The sequence below is a fragment of the Mesoplodon mirus genome, assembly GCF_964341445.2.
Source record: "Mesoplodon mirus genome assembly, chromosome: 3".
NCBI classification, from domain to species: domain Eukaryota; kingdom Metazoa; phylum Chordata; class Mammalia; order Artiodactyla; family Ziphiidae; genus Mesoplodon; species Mesoplodon mirus.
This window is the reverse complement of record NC_138978.1, coordinates 157,019,242-157,040,744: the sequence shown is the minus strand read 5'-3', so window position 1 is coordinate 157,040,744 and position 21,503 is coordinate 157,019,242. Positions and strand designations below refer to the sequence as shown.

The 21,503-nt window shown below is 35.9% G+C and overlaps 1 protein-coding gene across 5 annotated transcripts in view; it reads left to right on the top strand.

Annotated features, from left to right (window-relative positions):
• HMCN1 (hemicentin 1) overlaps window positions 1-21,503 on the top strand; it is a gene marked incomplete at its 5' end in the record, with an annotated part of 518,370 nt that overhangs the window by 405,454 nt on the left and 91,413 nt on the right. For all 5 annotated transcript variants that reach the window (XR_014293546.1, XM_082615777.1, XM_082615778.1 and 2 more), the window contains 11 exons: window positions 972-1,113; window positions 2,158-2,302; window positions 2,689-2,816; window positions 3,117-3,273; window positions 5,452-5,573; window positions 5,775-5,939; window positions 7,551-7,658; window positions 8,099-8,236; window positions 8,351-8,485; window positions 11,695-11,964; window positions 20,088-20,278. Coding sequence is in view for 4 of the 5 variants with exons in the window: in XM_082615777.1 (XP_082471903.1) it covers window positions 972-1,113; window positions 2,158-2,302; window positions 2,689-2,816; window positions 3,117-3,273; window positions 5,452-5,573; window positions 5,775-5,939; window positions 7,551-7,658; window positions 8,099-8,236; window positions 8,351-8,485; window positions 11,695-11,964; window positions 20,088-20,278 (1,701 nt within the window). The remainder of the gene's footprint in view (window positions 1-971; window positions 1,114-2,157; window positions 2,303-2,688; window positions 2,817-3,116; window positions 3,274-5,451; window positions 5,574-5,774; window positions 5,940-7,550; window positions 7,659-8,098; window positions 8,237-8,350; window positions 8,486-11,694; window positions 11,965-20,087; window positions 20,279-21,503) is intronic.

The window sequence follows — 21,503 nt, the reverse complement described above, 5'->3', positions numbered from 1 at the left end:
ACCTGAACTGTCTATATTAGTGTGAACAACTTTTTTCATTAGAAATATAGGTTTATCTGGGACAGAACCCATATGGTAGAAAAATCTTATTTGGGCTTCTCCTGAAGTTGTTACACTTAGGCACAATCAGAAAATATCAGGCTTTGATGTTACCTGGCATTTTTTAAAGTCTATGAACAATCCCCAATTGGACATTATAGCAGAGATTAGATTTTATTATATTTCAGTATTTTATTTCAGTATAGGTCTCTGCATTTTCATAATTCTTGGTCCCTTGCCTGGACGAAAAATAAGTGCTTAATAAATATTTGTAGACTAAAATCATTTATTTACTTATGTTAAATATGTTGAAGGATAATTATTTCCTATAAGTTAACCTAAGTTAATTTATTAGTCAGGAAACTTTCAGCTTTAAGTGACAGAATTCAAACTCAAAATAATTTAAATGGAAAAAAAAAGATATTTATTAGCTATAGTAATTGGTGAACTTAAGCTTTAGGCATTACTAGATCCAGAGGCTCTAACCATGTAGTCAAGCATCTCTTGACTGAATCCCAACCCTGCTTATGTCTTAGATTCAGAGCAAGCTGTCCCCACATGGTGGTAAGACTGCCACCAAGCTATGTCATCCTCACTACCAGTGATTCCAGTAAAAATATGCCTTATTCCAACACTTCCAGCAGTGTCTTTCTGGGGAGCTCGAATGGGCCCAACTTGAGACACCTTTTCATCCTTGAGAGGTTCATTGTGGCCGTCACTGTGAAGAACTGGAGACACTGATTGTGCACTTGCTTTAACTACACTCATAGAAATATTTCCCAAGAGTTTTTGATACCAGGATAGCAGTGGGGGGAGCAGACAGAGATACTGGGAGACAGGTGCACTACAGTTCACTATAGTTACTTTTGATGATTAATATTTTATTTTATTTGTCCGACATTTTAATGGTAAATTTTACTTGCTGAATCCAGGCAACACCTCGAGTAAGAATCCTATCTGGAGGGAGATACTTGCAAATTAATAATGCAGATCTAGGTGATACAGCCAATTATACCTGTGTTGCCAGCAACATTGCAGGAAAGACTACAAGAGAATTTATTCTCACTGTAAATGGTAAGAAAAATTAATCACTCTTTCACAATTTTAAAATTTAGATAAGGGCATTTAAAGAGATCATAACATTTTTATTTTTTATGAGCATACTAAACAAATACTTGTGCTTATCTTATTTCTTTTCATAAAGACAACATGTGATATTTGTACTATCACTATATTCAAACTAACTCAATTTCCAAAAAAAAAGATACATTTCTCTTAGAGGACAATATATGTCCAATTGTTATCAGCATATCCTGATGTTTTGCGTCATTCAGATCAGAGCCATTGGAGAAGTTAATACACTAAATCTCTGGATGACAAGTAGCCAATTATTTAGTCACCTTTGTTGATGTTGGTGTTTGATTATATATGTGCTAGACAGAGACTTCCATGGGACTGTAATTTTCTCAAATATGAAATCTAAACACTAAAATCTGCCAAATTTCAAGAATATGATACAGACTTTTTCAAAACTGTCCCTTTGGAATTTTAATATACGAAACTTTACAAGTTGAGTGACCCAGGCAGCTAATATCTCTAACACTAAAATTAAAATTCAAGATTTCTATTCCCATATGAACTCAATGATTAATAAAATACACACTCTGAGACTTGCATAATTAATCACAGATGTGCTTTGTTATAACAGCCCACTTTCTATCCTTTACTTAAAGTGAAGTTGTTCCAGTATTAACATTCTCTGACCATTATTTGGCCAAAGAGAAGTAAGAAATATCATCTTTAATTTGTATCATACCAGAGCTGACTTTTATTCTATTCAAGCCTCTTTCATTAGAAAGCCAGATTTCATACACCATATCAGGGATTTAAAGCTTCCTCACCCATTTACTCTTCATTTTTAAGTAAATTTTTAAATAAAATCTTATCTTGAATAAGACTTTAGGAATTAAACCCCAATTCTATTTATACTAACCTGAATTAGCTGTAGGCAAAGCCATACATTTGACTCAAGTCTCACTTTGTATTACCTTTGAAGAGTCTTAGTTCAGGCTATGTTATTGATATAAAGGAAGTTTTCCACATGCATCTCTTGTGCAGTTCCTCCAAGCATAAAGAGTGGCCCCCAGAGTCTTGTCATTCACTTAAATAAGTCAACTGTATTGGAATGCTTTGCGGAAGGTGTGCCAACCCCAAGGATAACATGGAGAAAGGATGGAGCTGTTCTATCTGAGAATCATGCAAGGTAACAATTCTGGAAAAGGATAAAAAATACTGTAAGAACTGAAATGTAAGTTTTTAAATCTTTGATCCAGTGCATTATTTGGGTCTTTTCATTCTAAATTGAGTCTCTTCATCTTAAATGAGGATCAGAATATAGTATTTTAAAAGCATAATTCTTAAGGCTTATGTTCAAAATGTAATGATTATAATCTATCCAAGATCACAAGCCCATCTGCTGTGCACCTTTGCAGAATATCCTTTTTTTTTTCCACCAAGGGTATTATAAATTTCTGAAGTAGGAAAAGGACTAAAAATGGATTTAACTGGGTATTTTATAATGTTCTCAATCAAAATGTGCATAATCAGAAAGGCTGATCTGGAGGACCTCACTTGTGATCTTTCTTATAGATACTCCATCTTGGAAAATGGATTCCTTCACATCCAGTCAGCACATGTTACTGATAGTGGGAGATATTTGTGTATGGCTACCAATGCTGCTGGAACAGATCGCAGGCGAATAGACTTACAAGTCCATGGTAAATGTTCTTTTATGAATAACATCCAATCTTTGGGTCAGATATTCTTTGGTAGCCTAAACCAGTGAGGCATAACATAAAGACCTTCATATCTAGTGCTATTTAAATGTATTACACTATATTATAAGCAGTGAAGACCCATTATAAAGAGCATCATCACAACACTGTGTAAATTCACAGAACCTTATTGTGTTCATAACTATAAAGCAAGTTAGCAATGATTAATTTCAGTTTGGCAGAGATACTTCGAATGGCATACTATTTACTGAACGTGTTCCTTACTTGGTGACTTCGTTTTAGTTCCTCCATCTATTGCTCTGGGTCCTACCAACATAACTGTAACAGTAAATGTTCAAACCACTCTGGCTTGTGAGGCTACTGGGATACCAAAACCATCAATCAACTGGAGAAAAAATGGGCATCTTCTTAATGTGGATCAAAATCAGAATTCATACCGGTAAGGAATAATTTAACTGGACAATTCCACCTATTATTTAGAAACATAATTTTTAAAAGAATTAACATTTAAACTCTATCAATGGGGACAGCAAATATATAAAGTATGAAGAATTAGCTACTATGTAGAGAGCATATTATTTTTTTCTTAACGTAAAATTAGTTTTTCAACCTAAAATCTTATTTCTGAATTATAGGTGCAACTTCTGTATTCATAAGTCCTGTAGATAACTGTCTGAGCTCTAAAAAATTAGATTTCCATTCTGCTTTTTTTTTTAGTATCTTTTGGAATTCTATAAAGACAAAAGATAAAAACATCATTTGGTATAAAAGAAAAACTATTCTGTAGAAATAATACAAGTTTTAGTTGCAGAATAAAAATCAAATTTTATACCTTGAAATACAGCATAGGTATTTGGCAGCATGTGGAGGGAGGAAGAAGAGCATTTTCTCCCAGTTTTTCTTTCTTTTTTTTTTTTTTTTTTTGTGGTACGCGGGCCTCTCACTGTTGTGGCCTCTCCCGCTGCGGAGCACAGGCTCTGGACGTGCAGGCTCAGCGGCCATGGCTCACGGGCCCAGCCGCTCCGCGGCATGTGGGATCTTCCCGGACCGGGGCATGAACCTGTGTCCCCCCGCATCGGGAAGCGGACCCTCAACCACTGCGCCACCAGGGAAGCCCGTCCTAGTTTTTTGTATTCTTCCAGCTTGACTACCATTGCTCTTCCAGCTTGATTACCATTGCTCTTAATATGACATCATATTTTTTAAAGACTAACCTTTAAAAAAAAAAACTAGGGATTTCTGATGCTTTAGATAAGCATCATTTCTTGTATCTCGAGTTAATAGATATCTTGCAAAAGGTTTGCCATAGTACTGAAAGCAAATGTTCTCATAGACCTACCCTAACAAAAATCAGTTCTGATACATCAGGAAATATGAAACTAGGAGTGTTTCACTTGAAACTCTCTTGCTTCTCCCTCTTTCTCACCCTTTTAATCTTTTGGCATTGGGTGTTTAGTGACTTGAAAGCATATACTATGGGAAAAATGTACAATGCCCTTGAATAAAAAAGCAGGTCAAATATGTTTCCATTGAATCAAATCATTTCCATTCATCATTGCACAGTTTGAAGTAAGAATACAGATATTCTTATTTAGATTACTTATTTTTTTAGTGTGTTCAACCACTAGAAATTTAAAAGATTTATTGATTTTTCATTTTGATACATATTTTCTTTAATTTTTATTTTATATTGGAGCATAGTTGATTAACAATGTTATGTTAGTTTCAGCTGTACAGCAAAGTGATTCATTAGATTACTTTAAATAATGTATGTGTATTTACTCAACCTTCTGAACATTTGAAGTGATTCAGATCACTTTAGTTTTGAGTTGATTCAAAGCTAAGGAAAAGACTCTTTGATTTATGTACTATGCATCTCCACGGTATCCACCACATGTAAAGAGACGTGTGAAGTAAGGAAGGGTGCAAGACAGACAGACTTGTAGTTACCCATCTGTCAGTAGAAATAATCAAATACCAATCTGCAAAGTTATTGTGAAATTTAGAGATGATTAATGTGAAGCATTTGAGATGGTGCCGGGAATGTGTTCAATGGTCAATAAACAATGGCTATCGGGCCTCCCTGGTGGCGCAGTGGTTGAGAGTCCGCCTGCCGATGCAGGGGATACGGGTTCGTGCCCCGGTCTGGGAGGATCCCATATGCCGCGGAGCGGCTGGGCCCGTGAGCCACGGCCGCTGGGCCTGCGCATCCGGAGCCTGTGCTCCGCAACGGGAGAGGCCACAGCAGTGAGAGGCCCGCATACCGCAAAAAGAATAGAAAAAAAAAAAAAAAAACAATGGCTATCATCAGTGTGCTCATTTCACTGTATTTCACCTGGGAGAACATGGTTGATTATGCTATAAGCATTCAGAAAATTCAAGATTCCCTCTTATCACGATCATTCCACACCACTGCTTCATGCAGATGTCAAGGTTGAGGTCCTATTAACCCACTGCCATATAAACTTAAAGTCTGATGCATAAAATGATGCTCATTTTAACATGAGGAAAGAGTTCCATTTCCCTCAATTCACAAGATAGTACCATGTTGAACCAATTAGAAACATTTGTGAAAATTGATACATAGCACCTCATTACTTTGAAATCTCTCTTCTAGGCTCCTTTCTTCAGGTTCACTAGTAATTATTTCCCCTTCTGTGGATGACACTGCAACCTATGAGTGCACTGTGACAAGTGATGCCGGAGAGGATAAGAGAACTGTGGATCTCACTGTCCAAGGTAGAACTGGCTTAGTATGTGGACTGAAAGTTATTATAATGATATCATTCCATCATTCCTCTACTTCACAAGAGAGCTTCCTTTTCCACTGACCAAGCATTCACTTTCAGTGTAGAAAGAGAAGGATATATGAGGAGGCTTTGGAAATCTGTAAAGGTTGGGAACATGTAGTTTTCTTTCTTTTTGTTGTTTTTCTTTTAGTTCCACCTTCCATAGCTGATGAGCCTACTGACTTCCTAGTAACCACACACACCCCCACCGTGATCACCTGCACGGCTTCAGGAGTTCCATTTCCCTCAATTCACTGGGCGAAAAATGGTATAAGACTGCTTCCCAGAGGAGAGGGCTATAGAATTCTGTCCTCAGGTAAGACCCAGCTCAGTGATTACACAGCTATTGATTGGATTCGTTTTTACTGGATGGCCTTAGTTGGACTTCTGTTGCACCAAAATAAAAGAATAAAGTACATCTGTATTCCTGGGCTTAGGCATCTGGGAAAAAATGCACTTAAGAGTGGGGAGGGGGAACTTGGGAAAGGAATAGAAAAAAGGTCTAAAGATAACAAATAATATCTAGGAGACTGATATGAATATATTAAGCATGACCACTGGGATTTTATGTGCATATTTACTAAACCTAAGGTTTAACAAATTTACTGGTTGCCTTTGAGTGAACCACACTTCTTTTATTGGCCAAATAGAATGTCCATTCATTCAACAAACATTTAGTACCTAAAATAGGCTAAATACTCCACTGAGTTTCTGAGGATATAAAACTAAGACAGGCTTCTTGCTTTTAAGGTTTCAATAATTTAGCAAGTAGGACTGGGTGTTAAGTGCTATGATATGGATAATTTTTGAGGGTGGTAGTAACCATCATTTATAGAATGTAAGTATTGAAAATTTTATAATATTAAAGAGAAAAAAATTCACCTAAATGGAAGTATAAGTGATTCACATTTGTGTTTCTGTAAGTTCATCCTGCTTTGGGGAGGTACACTGGAGATTAAAGTAGCAACTAACATCCTGAGGGTTTGTGAGTGTGGGCATATTATTCAAAGAGAATTTGTTTATTTCTTCAGTAGAAGGGAAATAATGAAAGATTTGTTCTCAGAATGGAACTTGGCTTTCAAAGCATAGTATTTTGGCTATTTCAGAAATCTGCATAAACAGATAGCAAGTAAAGTCATAAAATATAAATTAACTACTTTTCAGCACAAAGTAATGTGCTAAGAAAACAGTTTAGCACTTTTCTCAAAATGTTAAACAGTTACCATATGACCCAGCAACTCCATTCCTAGGTCCCTACCTAGAGAAATGAAAGCATATGTCCACCCAAAGACTTATATGCAGATGTTCATACAGCATCATTCACAATAGCCAAAAGCATAGAAACAATGTAAATGTCCATCAACTGGTGAATGGATAAACAAAATGTGGATAATTCACAGGATGGAATTCTATTTAGCAATAAAATGGAACAAAAATATTGGCACCTGCTACAGCAGATGAAACTCAAAAACTATGCTCACAGTAGAAGTCAGACACAAAAGCCTTCTGTATGATCCCATCTATATGAAATTTCCAGAAAAGGCCAATATATATAGAAATTAGATTTGTGATTGCTTACACTTGGGGTTGAGAGTGAGGCAGGACTATAAGTGGAGTGAGATTTCTTTTGGCATAATGGAAATTTTCTAAAATTAAATTATAATTGCACAACTCTGTAAATATACTAAAAATCATTGTATTGTACCTTTAAATCAGTGAATTTTATGGTCTGTAAGTTTTGCCTAAATAAAGCTGTCAGTAGTGATTTTTGAAAAAATACTGTGGTAGGTAAGCACAGGGGGTACAAGTATGAGTACAAGCCATGCACTACTGTGCTGGGGGCAGACTCACACAGAATCAAAGAGACATGGTTTATCAAACCAGAAAAACAGGGATGCACTGTGCATGAAAAATTTTTCCTTTTTAGGAGCAATTGAAATATTTGCCACTCAATTAAGCCATGCTGGAAGATACACTTGTGTTGCTAGGAATGCAGCTGGTTCTGCACATCGACATGTGAGCCTTTATGTCCAAGGTATGAAAGGTTATTTATTCATTAAAATTTTGCTGTTGTACTTTTCTAAGTCATGTTTATTCTTGACAGGTGGTACCATCTAGAGTCATAAACCACAGTAAGATTTTGGGGATATGAAAGCCTGATAGATGTTCTTCAATAGACTCAAGAAAACATACAGATGACAAGCCACATAAAACAACCCCTAAATTATTTGTCTTCTTGAATTTTTATGATCTGTTTCTGATTTTAGTCTTTTCTATGAAGTTCTTCTAATGGAGACTGGCTATAGTAACAAGACTCAAAAAATGTGATATGACTGCTATTTGCTTTTCTCTGGGACAACGAAATCACTAATATTTTGGAATTTTGAATTCAGGCATGTTTAACCTCATGGCTACTATAGACATTTATGCTACTAACTAGAGCCTTTGCTTATTTCTGTTGATTGGTTCTTATAGAGCCTCCAGTCATTCAGCCTCAGCCAAGTGAACTAGCCGTCATTCTAAACAATCCCATTTTATTACCATGTGAAGCAACAGGGACTCCCAGTCCTTTCATCACTTGGCAAAAGGAAGGTATCAATGTCATCACTTCAGGTACCATTTCAATCAAGAAAATAATGGCAACTCAGTTTTATAATTCAGAAGGCGGTATGATTTTTTAATGAAAATAAAAATTCTTCTCACTCTGTTTTTGTAACTATGATGTAGGTAGAAGCCATGCAGTTCTTCCTCGTGGTGGCTTGCAGATCTCCAGAGCTGTCAGAGAGGATGCTGGTACTTACATGTGTGTGGCTCAGAATCCAGCTGGTACAGCCTTGGGCAAAATCAAGTTAAATGTCCAAGGTACCTAAATAATAAATCTCTATGTCTTCATTGCAAAGATGCTTATAATAGTGTATATCAAAATTCATATATCTAAATTAATGATGCCACCGTAGTTCTTAATTAACATTCTTAGTTTATATTATCCTATATGTTTTTCTATTAACCTTAAGAAGGAAAAAATTTAGTGCTTGGGTGTTTTGGGGCATTATTTGTATAAGAAAACTGAGGCATCTCATGATATTTTGAATTTCTGTGAACCTCTATTTGGTACTTTCATTGAAGCACATATTTAAGGTGATTTTTAAAACTATTCTCTCTTTAATACTACTTTGTATACATTACAAAATACTGAATTGTAATAGCCACTTAAAAATCAAATCATAAATTTTTTAAATTTTAAAGAATCACCAATAAGAATCATGAAACAAAAAAAATCATAATTGCAATTAAACCAGCTTAATGGAAAAAAATATTCTGAAGACAGTGGGTTTTTTTTCACATTTAACTTATATTTTCTTGATGTAATGTTCATATCTTACATGCATTGTTTTTGTGGATCAAGACGTGACCTAGAGATGGGTTCCGAGCTGCTCAGTTTGCCTTGCTGATTTGAATTTCCTTGTAGTATGATTTTCTTATGGTGAATTAATAACTGTAGTAAAGCTCACTTACCTGCAGATTGTAAATCTAATTTATTTGTATTTTTCAACACTTCTTTAACAAGTGTTTATTGGGAGAATAAGTAGAAATACATTGACCATTATAGATATGATCCTTTCCTTATAGTGTGGAGAAGGAAAAAAAATGAAACTACCAAATAAATGAAATTATGATAAATTCTGACATATGATATGCAGAGGGAAAACAAAAGGCTGAGATGGGGAATAGTGGGAAAATGTGGGGACGACTTTAGTGGTTAAAGTAGGCTTTAACCTACTGATGGGGGTACCATTGGAGCTGAGGGGGGTTACCATTGGAGCTGAGACCTGAATGATGAGCTAGGATGAGCCATGTAAAGGTAGCAGAGTGTCCAAGGAAGAGTGGGCAGCATGTGCAATGGCCCCAAGGCAGGAAAGGTTAAGAAAAGAAGCGTGCCAGTGTGGCTGACAGTAATGAACCTGGGAAGGCTGGCAAAATGTGAAGGAGGTCAGAAGAGAAAGTGGGACCAGTGCACGGAGTGCCCGAAGGACCAGAGGAGGGGTAAGATTTCCTTCTGTGTGCAGTGTTGAAGCCTTTAATGATTTAACCAAGACTCTTGTTTAGTTTTAGGAAGACCTCTTTTGCTGGTATATAGATAATGATTTCGAGAAAGCACAAGACTAGAGCTGGAAGAACTAGTAAAGTGCTCTAGGCATCATGTGATACAGTCTGGCTGGGAGTGCGAGTGGGTGTGTGAGTTGCAGGGGAAAATGAAAAAGAAGTGGTGGATTCAAGAACTCTTTGGAGATGTAATTGCCAGGATTACTGATTAATCAGATTGGGAGGTTAGGAAAAGAGAAGAGTTAACAATGTTTCCTGGGCTTTGGGCCTGAGCTAGAGATGGGAGATAGTGCTGTGAGGGATGCAAAGGGAGGAACTAGTTGGGGAGGAAGGAAAGCGTGATTTCTGTTTAATCATGTTAGATGTGGGAAACTATTAGAAATCCTAGCAGAGATGTCAAAAAGCATTGAATATTTATGAATTCAGAATTCAAGGGAGAAGTATAGTCTAAGATATAAATTTGGAAGTAATCAGGGTATTTCAGTCTACAAGACTGGATGAGAATTTGGACTGAAAAGAGCTTAAGGACAAAGCCCCAGGACTCTGCATTGTTAAGAGGTCTGAGAAAAGAGAGAACACTGGAAAAGAATACAAAGGAGAGGGAAGAGGTGACAGAGGAAAACTAGATGGAGGCTAGGAGAGGACAGTGTTTCAAGAAGGAAGTAGATGGCTTTTTTAATGCAAACAAAAGGTCGGTTAGTATGATGACCAAGAAATATTCATTGGTTTTGACAACACTGAGATCATAGAAAAGAATTAGTGAGGGTTTTTTCCTTCACTAATTGATTAAAACTATTGATATAAAAAAAGAAACACTTTTTTTCAAAACAGAAAAAGAAACACTTTGAACAACTAACAGCATTTCAATATTCCAAAATGAGAAAATGTGGGGACCACTTTACACTAGTGGTTAAAGTAAGCTTTAACAACTACTTGGTGGAGGGGGGGGATACTATTGGAGCTGAGGCAGGTACCACTGGAGCTGAGACCTGAATGATGAGCTAGGATGAGCCATGTAAAAGTAGCAGAGTGTCCAAGGAAGAGAGGGCAGCATGTGCAATAGCCCCAAGGCAGGAAAGGGTAAGAAAAGCTCAGTAGAATATCCTTAGTGTAATCTATTGTAAACACTAGGAATCTATTGTAAACACTAGGAAGAGAAATCCTAATCATAAGCCCTTCCACCATTTTCTGAAGAAGTGCAAAGAGTTTTATCTATATACTGTCAACCCTTGACCAACACGGTTTGAACCGTGCAGGTCCACTTATACATGGATTTTTTTTCAGTAGTAAATACTACATTACTGTACAATCCAAGGTTGGTTGAATCTGCAGATGCAAAACCACAGATACAGAGGAGACAAGGACACAGAGGGCCAACTATAAGTTATATTCAGATTTTCGGTAGCACACAGGGTCATCATCCCTAACCCCTGCTTTGTTCAAGGGTTAATTGTAATTCTTTTCCATATTCTACTTCTTTATTCCTTTATTCATTAACAAAATGCCTTGTTAAATGTGGCCACTGTATATGAGATCATAAGCACTGTAGGAAACCCATGAATAAAAGGATCTTTGAGCAGGTGAACAATTTCCAAACCTTGAAGGGGTCTATTTTGGAAGTTTTAAGTAGCTGATGAATCACAATACATGTATGTTAAAGAAAATACCTCTGTCAACACAGTCTAAGTTTTCTAGACATGAAATCCCTCATGAGTACATGTTTATATCCTTATTTAAAATTGATTATCATTTATATTTGTTAACTAGATAGAGAATAATTTTCTACAATGGGTTCAATGAATTTTCTTTTCCAATGCAAACAAGCTATAGCAATCCTTTGGTGATGATATGGTAAAGTCAGGGCTTTGTTTCTTGTCAATGTGACTTCACTTTGCTAGAGTAATACTGTAGTGTGTAAATGGTACATTCCTGCTTTTAAGATAACATTCACACCTTGTATCTTTTAGTTCCTCCAGTCATTAGCCCCCATCCTAAGGAATATATCATTGCTGTGGATAAGCCCATCATGCTACCCTGTGAGGCAGATGGCCTCCCACCACCTGACATTACGTGGCATAAAGATGGGCATGTAATTATGGAATCAATCCGCCAGCACATCCTCAGCTCCGGAGCTCTGCAAATAGCATTTGCTCAGCCTAGTGATGCTGGCCAGTACACATGCACAGCAGCTAATGTGGCAGGATCAAGCAGCACGAGCACCAAGCTCACTGTCCATGGTAGGTTGTTTAGCATAAATCATTTCAGTGTGCTACATTACCATGGCAAAGAAAAAAAAACACCAGGAAAAAAATAGGATGAAAATCAAAACAATGTAAAACAGTAATGAAGAGTGGAGTGTGTGTGTTCATGTGGTATGTAGGTACACTTGCCCTTCAAATATGATTTTGGTAGGCTATGTTTATTCGTCTGTGCACATATGTGTGTGACAAAGAGATTTTATTAATAAAGCCAGGATAATCAATGTGTTGCCAATCCCCTCATATTGCAATTATTGGGATCTTTAATTTGGCTTATGAGGAGTCCATTTGTTTTGTTATTCTTCTGCTTTACTTTTCAAGTTGCAAGTCATCTTGGCTCAAAACTAATCACCATGTGACCTACATTATAAATGTAATGTGAATCTAATGAGAATTGGAGATCTATTTGATTCATTATTTTAAAGTATGTAGCAAAATATTTACAGGTATATTTGAATAATAGAAAAAATACCATTTTTTCCTTTGCATTCAGACAACTAACAAAATACCTAAAGATCAGCATTGAAATATTTTAGTTGTTATTTTGTAATTTTTTTAATTGTATACTTTTAAGACTAAAGGTAGAATACCTATTAATATCAGTGGTAAGAAACAATAAGTAAATTAAACTGTTTCCACCTACTATTTTCAGAGGTAACTCTTGTTTTAATGATGAGTTTCTACTTTTTCCCTTTATAAAAAATTTGTGAAAGCTGTTTTTTATCTTTCAGGTGTATTTGAATTTTGTACAGTTTTATACCTGCTTTCAGTTAATACAATTGAACTAATTAATACACATTAGTCCTTTAGTTTCAAGTGAATAATATTCCTTCTTTCAAGGGTTTGTAGAAAATTTACCAAAATTGACCATATACTAAACAACAAAGAAATTGTTAATAATAATTTAAAAGTATAGGCAACAATTCCTGCCCACAACGCAATAAAGCTAGAAATGTGTAATGAACTTTTAATGCCAAAACCCCAACCCCAGCCAAATTAAAAAATACCATTCTAGTCAACAAGTAGGTCAAAGAATATGGTTGTATTTTCAGATTATTTAGAAAATAATAAAAAATAAGGACACCACATATCAAAATGTATGGTGTGTGGCCAAACTATAATCAAATATAAAGTCACAGCCTTAAAATTTTCATTTTGAAAAAGAATGAATTTAAGTAAATGTACTAATGCTGCAACTTTGTAACCATTAGAAAAGTTGAAGTATAAACTCCAAGGAAACCAGGATAAAGGAGATAATAAAAATACAGCATACATTAATGAAAAATGAATATTTGTGACATACCATTCAGCAAAATAGATTTTTGATTTTCCGTACTATCTATTGTTTATGCATGTAATCATTCACATAATCTTTGTATACTTACTCATATAATCATAAAAAAATAATTTTTGCCAAAACCAATTGTCCTAAAAAATGTCATTAAGATTGATCCATTTCTCAGCAATGTATTTGAATAATTCCAAAATTCATTGATTTGGGAGGGGAGTGTATTTTTACTTTTTTGTTTTTGTTTCTTATTAGTCATCCATTTTATACACATCACTGTATACATGTCAATCCCAGTCGCCCAATTCATCACACCACCACCACCACCCCCCTGCAGGTTTCCCCCCTTGATGTCCATATGTTTTTTTCTCTACTTCTGTGTCTCAATTTCTGCTCTGCAAACTGGTTCATCTGTACCATTTTCTAGGTTCCACATATATGCATTAATATACAATATTTGTTTTTCTCTTTCTGACTTACTTCACTCTGTATGACAGTCTCTAGATGCATCCACATCTCTACAAATGACCCAATTTTGTTCCTTTTTATGGCTGAGTAATATCCCATTGTATATATATACCACATCTTCTTTATCCATTCGTCTCTCGATGGGCATTTAGGTTGCTTCCATGACCTGGCTATTGTAAACAGTGCTTCAGTGAACATTGGGGTGCATGTGTCTTTCTGAATTATGGTTTTCTCTGAGTATATGCCCAGTAGTGGGATTGCTGGGTCATACGGTAATTCTATTTTTAGTTCTTTAAGGAGCCTCCATACTGTTCTCCATAGTGGCTATATCAATTTACATTCCCACCAACAGTGCAAGAGGGTTCCCTTTTCTCCACACCCTCCATCATTTGTTGTTTATAGATTTTCTGATGATGCCCATTCTAACTGGTGTGAGGGGATACCTCACTGTAGTTTTGATTTGCATTTCTCTAATAATTAGTAATGTTGAGCAGCTTTTCATGAGCTTCTTGGCCATCTGTATGTCTTCTTTGGAGAAGTGTCTATTTAGGTCTTCTGCCCATTTTTGTACTGGGTTGTTTGTATTTTTAATATTGAGTTGCATGAGCTGTTTATATATTTTGGAGATTAATCCTTTGCCCGATGATTCATTTACAAGTTTTTTTTCCCCATACTGAGGGTTGTCTTTTCGTCTTGCTTATGGTTTCCTTTGCTGTGCAAAAGCTTTGAAGTTTCATTAGGTCCCATGTGTTTATTTTTGTTTTTATTTCCATTACTCTAGGAGTTGGATCAAAAAAGATCTTGCTGTGATTTATGTCAAAGAGTGTTCTTCCTATGTTTTCCTCAAACAGTTTTATAGTGTCCGGTGTTACATTTAGGTCTCTAATCCATTTTGAGTTTTTTTGTGTGTATGGTGTTAGGGAGTGTTCTAATTTCATTATTTTACATGTAGCTGACCAGTTTTCCCAGCACCACTTATTGAAGGGACCGTCTCTTCTCCATTGTATATCCTTGCCTCCTTTGTGATAGGTTAGTTGACCATAGGTGCATGGGTTTATTTCTGGGCTTTCTATCCTGTTCCATTGATCTATATGTCTGTTTTTGAGCCAGTACCATACTGTCTTGATTACTGTAGCTTTGTAGTACAGTCAGAAGTCAGGGAGTCTGATTCCTCCAGCTCTGTTTTTTTCCCTCAAATCTGCTTTGGCTATTTGCAGTCTTTTGTGTCTCCATACAAATTTTAAGATTTTTTGTTCTAGTTTTGTAAAAAATGCCATTGGTAATTTGATAGGGATTGCATTGAATTTGTAGATTGCTTTCGGTAATATAGTCATTTTCACAATATTGATTCTTCCAATCCAAGAACATGGTATATCTCTCCATCTGTTGGTATCATCTTTAATTTCTTTCATCAGTGCCTTATAGTTTTCTGCATACAGGTGTTTTGTCTCCCTAGGTAGGTTTATTCCTAGGTATTTTATTCTTTTTCTTGCAGTGGTAAATGGGAGTGTTTCCTTAATTTCTCTTTCAGATTTTTCATCATTAGTGTATAAGAATGCAAGAGATTTCTGTGCGTTAATTTTGTATCCTGCAACTTTACCAAATTCATTGATTAGCTCTAGCAGTTTTCTGGTGGCATCTTTAGGATTCTCTATGTATAGTATCATGTCATCTGCAAACAGTGACAATTTTACTTCTTCTTTTCCAGTGTGTATTCCTTTTATTTCTTATTCTTCTCTGATTGCCATGGCTGTCCAAAACTGTATTGAATAACCGTGGTGAGAGTGGACATCCTTGTCTTATTCCTGATCTTAGAGGAAATGCTTTCAGTTTTTCACCATTGAGAATGATGTTTGCTGTGGGTTTGTCATATATGGCCTTAACTATGTTGAAGTAGGTTTCCTCTATCCCCACTTTCTGGAGACTTTTTATCAAAAATGGGTGTTGAATTTTGTCAAAAGCTTTTTCTGCATCTATTGAGATGATCATATTGTTTTTATTCTTCAGTTTGTTAATGTGGTGTATCACATTGATTGATTTGCATATATTGAAGAATCAGTGCATCTCTCGGATAATCTCACTTGATCATGGTGTATGATCCTTTTAATGCGTTGTTGGATTCTGTTTGCTAGTATTTTGTTGCGGATTTTTGCATCTATATTCATCAGTGATATTGGTCTGTAATTTTCTTTTTTGTAGTGTCTTTGGTGTTGGTATCAGGGTGATGGTGGCCTCATAGAATGAGTTTTGGAGTGTTCCTTCCTCTGCAATTTTTTGGAAGAGTTTGAGAAGGATGGGTGTTATCTCTTCTCTAAATGTTAGATAGAATTCGCCTGTGAAGCCATCTGGTCCTGGACTTCTGTTTTTTGGAAGATTTTTAATCACAGTTTTAATTTCATTACTTGTGGTTGGTCTGTTCATATTTTCTATTTCTTCCTGGTTCAGTCTTGGAAGGTTATACCTTTCTAAGAATTTGTCCATTTCTTCCAGGTTGTCCATTTTATTGGCATAGAGTTGCTTGTAGTAGTTTCTTAAGATGCTTTCTATTTCTGTGGTGTCTATTGTAACTTCTCCGTTTTCATTTCTAATTTTATTGATTTGAGTCCTCTCCCTCTTTTTCTTGATGAGTCTGGCTAATGGTTTATCAATTTTGTTTATCTTCTCAAAGAACCAGCTTATGGTTTTATTGATCTTTGCTATTATTTTCTTTGCTTCTATTTCATTTATTTCTGATCTGATCTTTATGATTTCTTTCCTTCTGCTAACTTTGGGTTTTATTTGTTCTTGTTTCTCTAGGTCCTTTAGGTGTAAGGTTAGATTGTTTATTTGAGATGTTTCTTGAGGTAGGCTTGTATAGCTATAAACTTCTCTCTTAGAACTGCTTTTGCTGCATCCCATAGGTTTTGGATCATCGTGTTTTCACTGTCATTTGTCTCTTGGTATTTTTTCATTTCCTCTTTGATTTCTTCAGTGATCTCTTGGTTATTTAGTAATGTATTGTTTAGCCTCCATGTGTTTGTGTTTTTTTACATTTTTTTCCCTGTAATTGATTTCAAATCTCATAGCGTTGTGGTCAGAAAAGATGCTTGATATGATTTCAATTTTCTTAAATTTACTGAGGCTTTATTTGTGACCCAAGATGTGATGTATCCTGGAGAATATTCCATGTGCACTTGAGAAGAAAGTGTAATCTACTGTTTTTGGATGGAAAGTCCTATGAATATCAATTAAATCTACTTGGTCTGTTGTGTCATTTAAAGCTTGTGTTTCCTTATTAATTTTCTGTTCAGATGATTGTCCATTGGTGTAAATGAGGTGTTAAAGTCCCCCACTGTTATTGTGTTACTGTTGATTTCCTTTTTTAGAGCTGTTTGCATTTGCCTTATGTATTGAGGTGCTCCTGTGTTGGGTGCATATATATTTATAGTTGTTATATCTTCTTCTTGGATTGACTCCTTGATCATTATGTAGTGTCCTTCCTTGTCTCTTGTAACATTCTTTATTTTAAAGTCTATTTTATCTGATATGAATATTGCTATTCAAGCTTTCTTTTGATTTCCATTTACATGGAATATCTTTTTCCATCCCCTCACTTTCAGTCTGTATGTGTCCCTAGGTCTCAAGTGGGTCTCTTGTAGACCGCATATATATGGGTCTTGTTTTTGTGTCCATTCAGCAAGCCTGTGTCTGTTGGTGGGAGCATTTAATCCATTCACTTTTAAGGAAATTGTCGATATGTATGTTCCTATTACCATTTTCTTAATTGTTTTGGGTTTGTTTTGTAGATCCTTTTCTTCTGTTGTGTTTCCCACTTAGAGAAGTTCCTTTATCATTTGTTGTAGAGCTGGTTTTGTGGTGCTGAATTTTCTTAGCTCTTGCTTGTCTGTAAAGCTTTTGATTTCTCCATCGAATGTGAATGAGATTCTTGTCGGGTAGAGTAATCATGGTTCTGGTTCTTCCCTTTCATCACTTTAAGTATATCATGCCACTCCCTTTTGGCTTGTAGAGTTTCTGCTGAGAAATCAGCTGTTAGCCTTATGGGAGTTCCCTTGTATGTTATTTTTCATTTTTCCCTTGCTGCTTTCAATAATTTTTCTTTGACTTTAATTTTTGCCAATTACTATGTGTCTTGGCATGTTTCTCCTTGGCTTTATCCTGTATGGCACTCTCTGCACTTCCTGGACTTGGGTGGCTATTTCCTTTCCCATGTTAGGGAAATTTTCGACTATAATCTCTTCAAATATTTTCTCGGGTCCTTTCCCTTTCTCTTCTCCTTTTGGGACCCCTATAATGTGAGTGTTGTTGTGTTTAATGTTGTCCCAGAGGTCTCTTAGGCTGTCTTCAGTTCTTTTCATTCTTTTTTCTTTATTGTGTTCGCAGCAGTGAATTCCACCATTCTGTCTTCCAGGTCACTTATCCGTTCTTCTGCCTCAGTTATTCTGCTATTGATTCCTTCTAGTGTAGTTTTCATTTCAGTTATTGTATTGTTCATCTCTGTTTGTTTGTTCTTTGATTCTTCTAGGTTTTTTGTTAAACATTTCTTGCATCTTCTCAATCTTTGCCTCCATTCTTTTTCCAAGGTCCTGGATCATCTTCACTATCATTATTCTGAATTCTTTTTCTGGAAGATTGCCTGTCTCCATTTCAGTTAGTTGTTTTTCTGGGGTTTTATCTTGTTCCTTCATCTGGTACATAGCCCTCTGCCTTTTCATCTGTCTATCTTTCTGTGAATGTGGTTTTTATTCCACAGGCTGCAGGATTGCAATTCTTCTTGCTTCTGCTCTCTTCCCTCTTGTGGATGAGGCTATCTAAGAGGCTTGTGGAAGTTTCCTGATAGGAGGGACTGGTGGTTGGTAGAGCTCAATAAATCTTTAACCTGCTTCTCTGCTGATGGGTAGGGCTGGGTTCCCTCCCTGTTGGTTTTTTGGTCTGAGACGACCCAACACTGGAGCCTATCTGGGCTCTTTGGTGGGGCTTATGGTGGACTCTGGGAGGGTTCACGCCAAGGAGTACTTCCCAGAACTTCTGCTGCCAGTGTCCTTGTCCCTTGGTGAGCCACAGCTGACCCCCGCCTCTACAGGAGACCCTCCACCACTAGCAGTTCAGTCTCCTGTGGGGTCACTGCTGCTTCCCCTGGGTCCCGATGTGCACACTACTTGTGTGTGCCCTCCAAGAGTGGAGTCTCTTTTTCCCCCAGTCCTGTCAAAGTCCTGCAATCAAATCTTGCTAGCCTTCACAGTCTGATTCTCTAGGAATTCCTCCCGTTGCCGGACCCCCAGGTTGGGAAGCCTGACATGGGGCTCAGAACCTTCTCTCCACTGGGTGGACTTCTGTGGTATAGTTGTTTTGCAGTTTGTGAGTCACCCACCAGCGGTTATGGGATTTGATTTTATTGTGATAGTGCCCTGCCTGCCATCTCATTTCAGCTTCTCCTTTGTCTTTGCATGTGGGGTATCTTTTTTGGTGAGTTCCAGTGTTTTCCTGTCGATGACTGTTCAGCAGTTAGTTGTGATTCCAGTGTTCTTGAAAGAGGGAGTGAGAGCATGTCCTTCTACTCTGCCATCTTGAACCAATCTCTATTTTTACTTTTTGAGCCAAGTATTCTTAATATTTTTTAAGCCTTTCTTTTAGAAGTGAATATCTTAGTTCCAAGTTCACTAAAGTATTTGTTAGTACCCTGAAATAGTCAATTGTCCTTTCTATATTGCCTAAATTCTATTTCAAAAAAATTTGAGGCAAAGGCAGTATTTGCACAGAATTATGAAATCACTGTAAAAATTTCTCTGTGACAGTATAAAAACTGAATTAAATGTCTTCACCGGTTTTATTTGCATTTATTGTAACACATGTGAAATACTGCAATAAATATTTTTTTCTTTAGCACTTTTTGATATTTAATATGGGGTGAGTATTTTACAGTGTTTTTAACTAGGGACTTTTATTAGTCTATCCTCACAATATCTCTGATACAAATCTAGCAATTATACAACTATAGAAGCATTTTTTATTTTAGTTGCTCTTGTTTATTTTACTTCACTGCAATAAGCAAAAGAAACTCAAGTAAGGAAAAGTCAGGAAGTCAAATAAAATCTAAATATTTCTCACCAGTTCTATGTCATTTTTTCAGAAATTGATATTCAACAAGTACAGATGCATTCGAATTCTTGCTAACATCAAAAATATGGATTGCTTTCGTAGTAACAAACAAGTAAATGGCTTGATAAATTTTGTTAGTATTTCTAGCAAGTTACCCTCAAGAAAGTCTATTGTGTGTTAATTTTCAGTGTGAATAAAGATATTTTTAATTCAACATCCTGAATACCTATCATTTTTAAACTCTTCATAGTACCACCTAGAATTCAAAGTACAGAAGTACATTACACGGTCAATGAGAATTCACAAGCCGTTCTTCCATGCGTGGCTGATGGAATCCCCACACCAGCAATTAACTGGAAAAAAGACAATGTTCTTTTGGCTAACTTGTTAGGAAAACACACTGTCGAACCCTATGGGGAGCTCATTCTGGAAAATGTTGTGGTAAGTTTAATAGACACGAATAGATACATTAAGCCAGATTATTAATTCACCTTTTTACATTTAGTGACTTAGCTTGGAAATGTATTTTTTAATAATGAAAGGAAAGAAAGTACTCTTATAAATTCAGGTCAAAAAATTAATTTTACACATATTTCATTTTATGTCCCTGAGAATAGTATTTAGCATATCGTGAGAACTCATAAGTGGCCTTCTTTTAAAATTATTTTATTTTTGTGGAAATCTGTGTTTATCAGGAAAAATTCTAAGCCTCTGTTATATTCCATGTTTGTAATGATACATGAGGATTGTTAGAAGAGTAGAGATGTAAAAATGTCTGATGTATTATTAAGCAAATACAAAAAGCAGGCTTTTTGCTCTTTTCAGGTTTTTAAATAACTCTTAGTCTTAGGGATCAGTGCAAGCTGGGGTTTTTGAATATTCTTAGGTGGTGCTTTGCCAGTCTGCAAAATTGTAGCTGTGGAAAGCATCTCAGTTTTTCAGTGTGAGCCCACTTGAAGAGGAATCTGTATCTATGCATACCACATGACTTTTAAAAAAATTATCATGTGGTTTGAGAGTATCAACACTTGGTACTAAATATGAAACATGATTAAAATGTGAATCACTTTCAGAGCTTTTGTGCCTATCTTATTCCTTTTCATTACCCTTCAAAGTGCCTAAATTTCCTTACAAAGTCTTCATAGAATTAAATTTGAACAAATTTAAATGATAAAATTGATCACATTTACTTCGCAGTATAATTTCAGCCTTTAGCCAGACTCCTGGAATTACCAGATAAATAGCTCTAGTGATAGCTTAACTCTGTCTCATGTGCTAGTAGAAATTGTATTTATTCAAATCTGTTTCCATCAATTCTAAGATGTACCAATATTTTATGTGCCACTAAGAAAAAATATATAGTCAAGTAAACTAGAGAAGATCATCAATTTTTAAGTTGTATCCCAAATTCAGAGATATTAAAAGTTAAAACTATGAGTTTTAGAATTGATAAAATAAAGATAAATTTGTTTGCTTGTTTGTTTGTTTAAGCTGGTAAATATCTCCAGTAGGGATTCCTCCCAGGTTCAAGAATGTTGAATTAGGCCCCTTAATCACTCTTAGAACTGAAGAAATTAAGTAAGAAAAGTTTAGACTTTTAGTGAGACAGTGACTCAGATACATTAAGAAATATATCAACAATAAGGTAGCTTATAAAAACTAGATG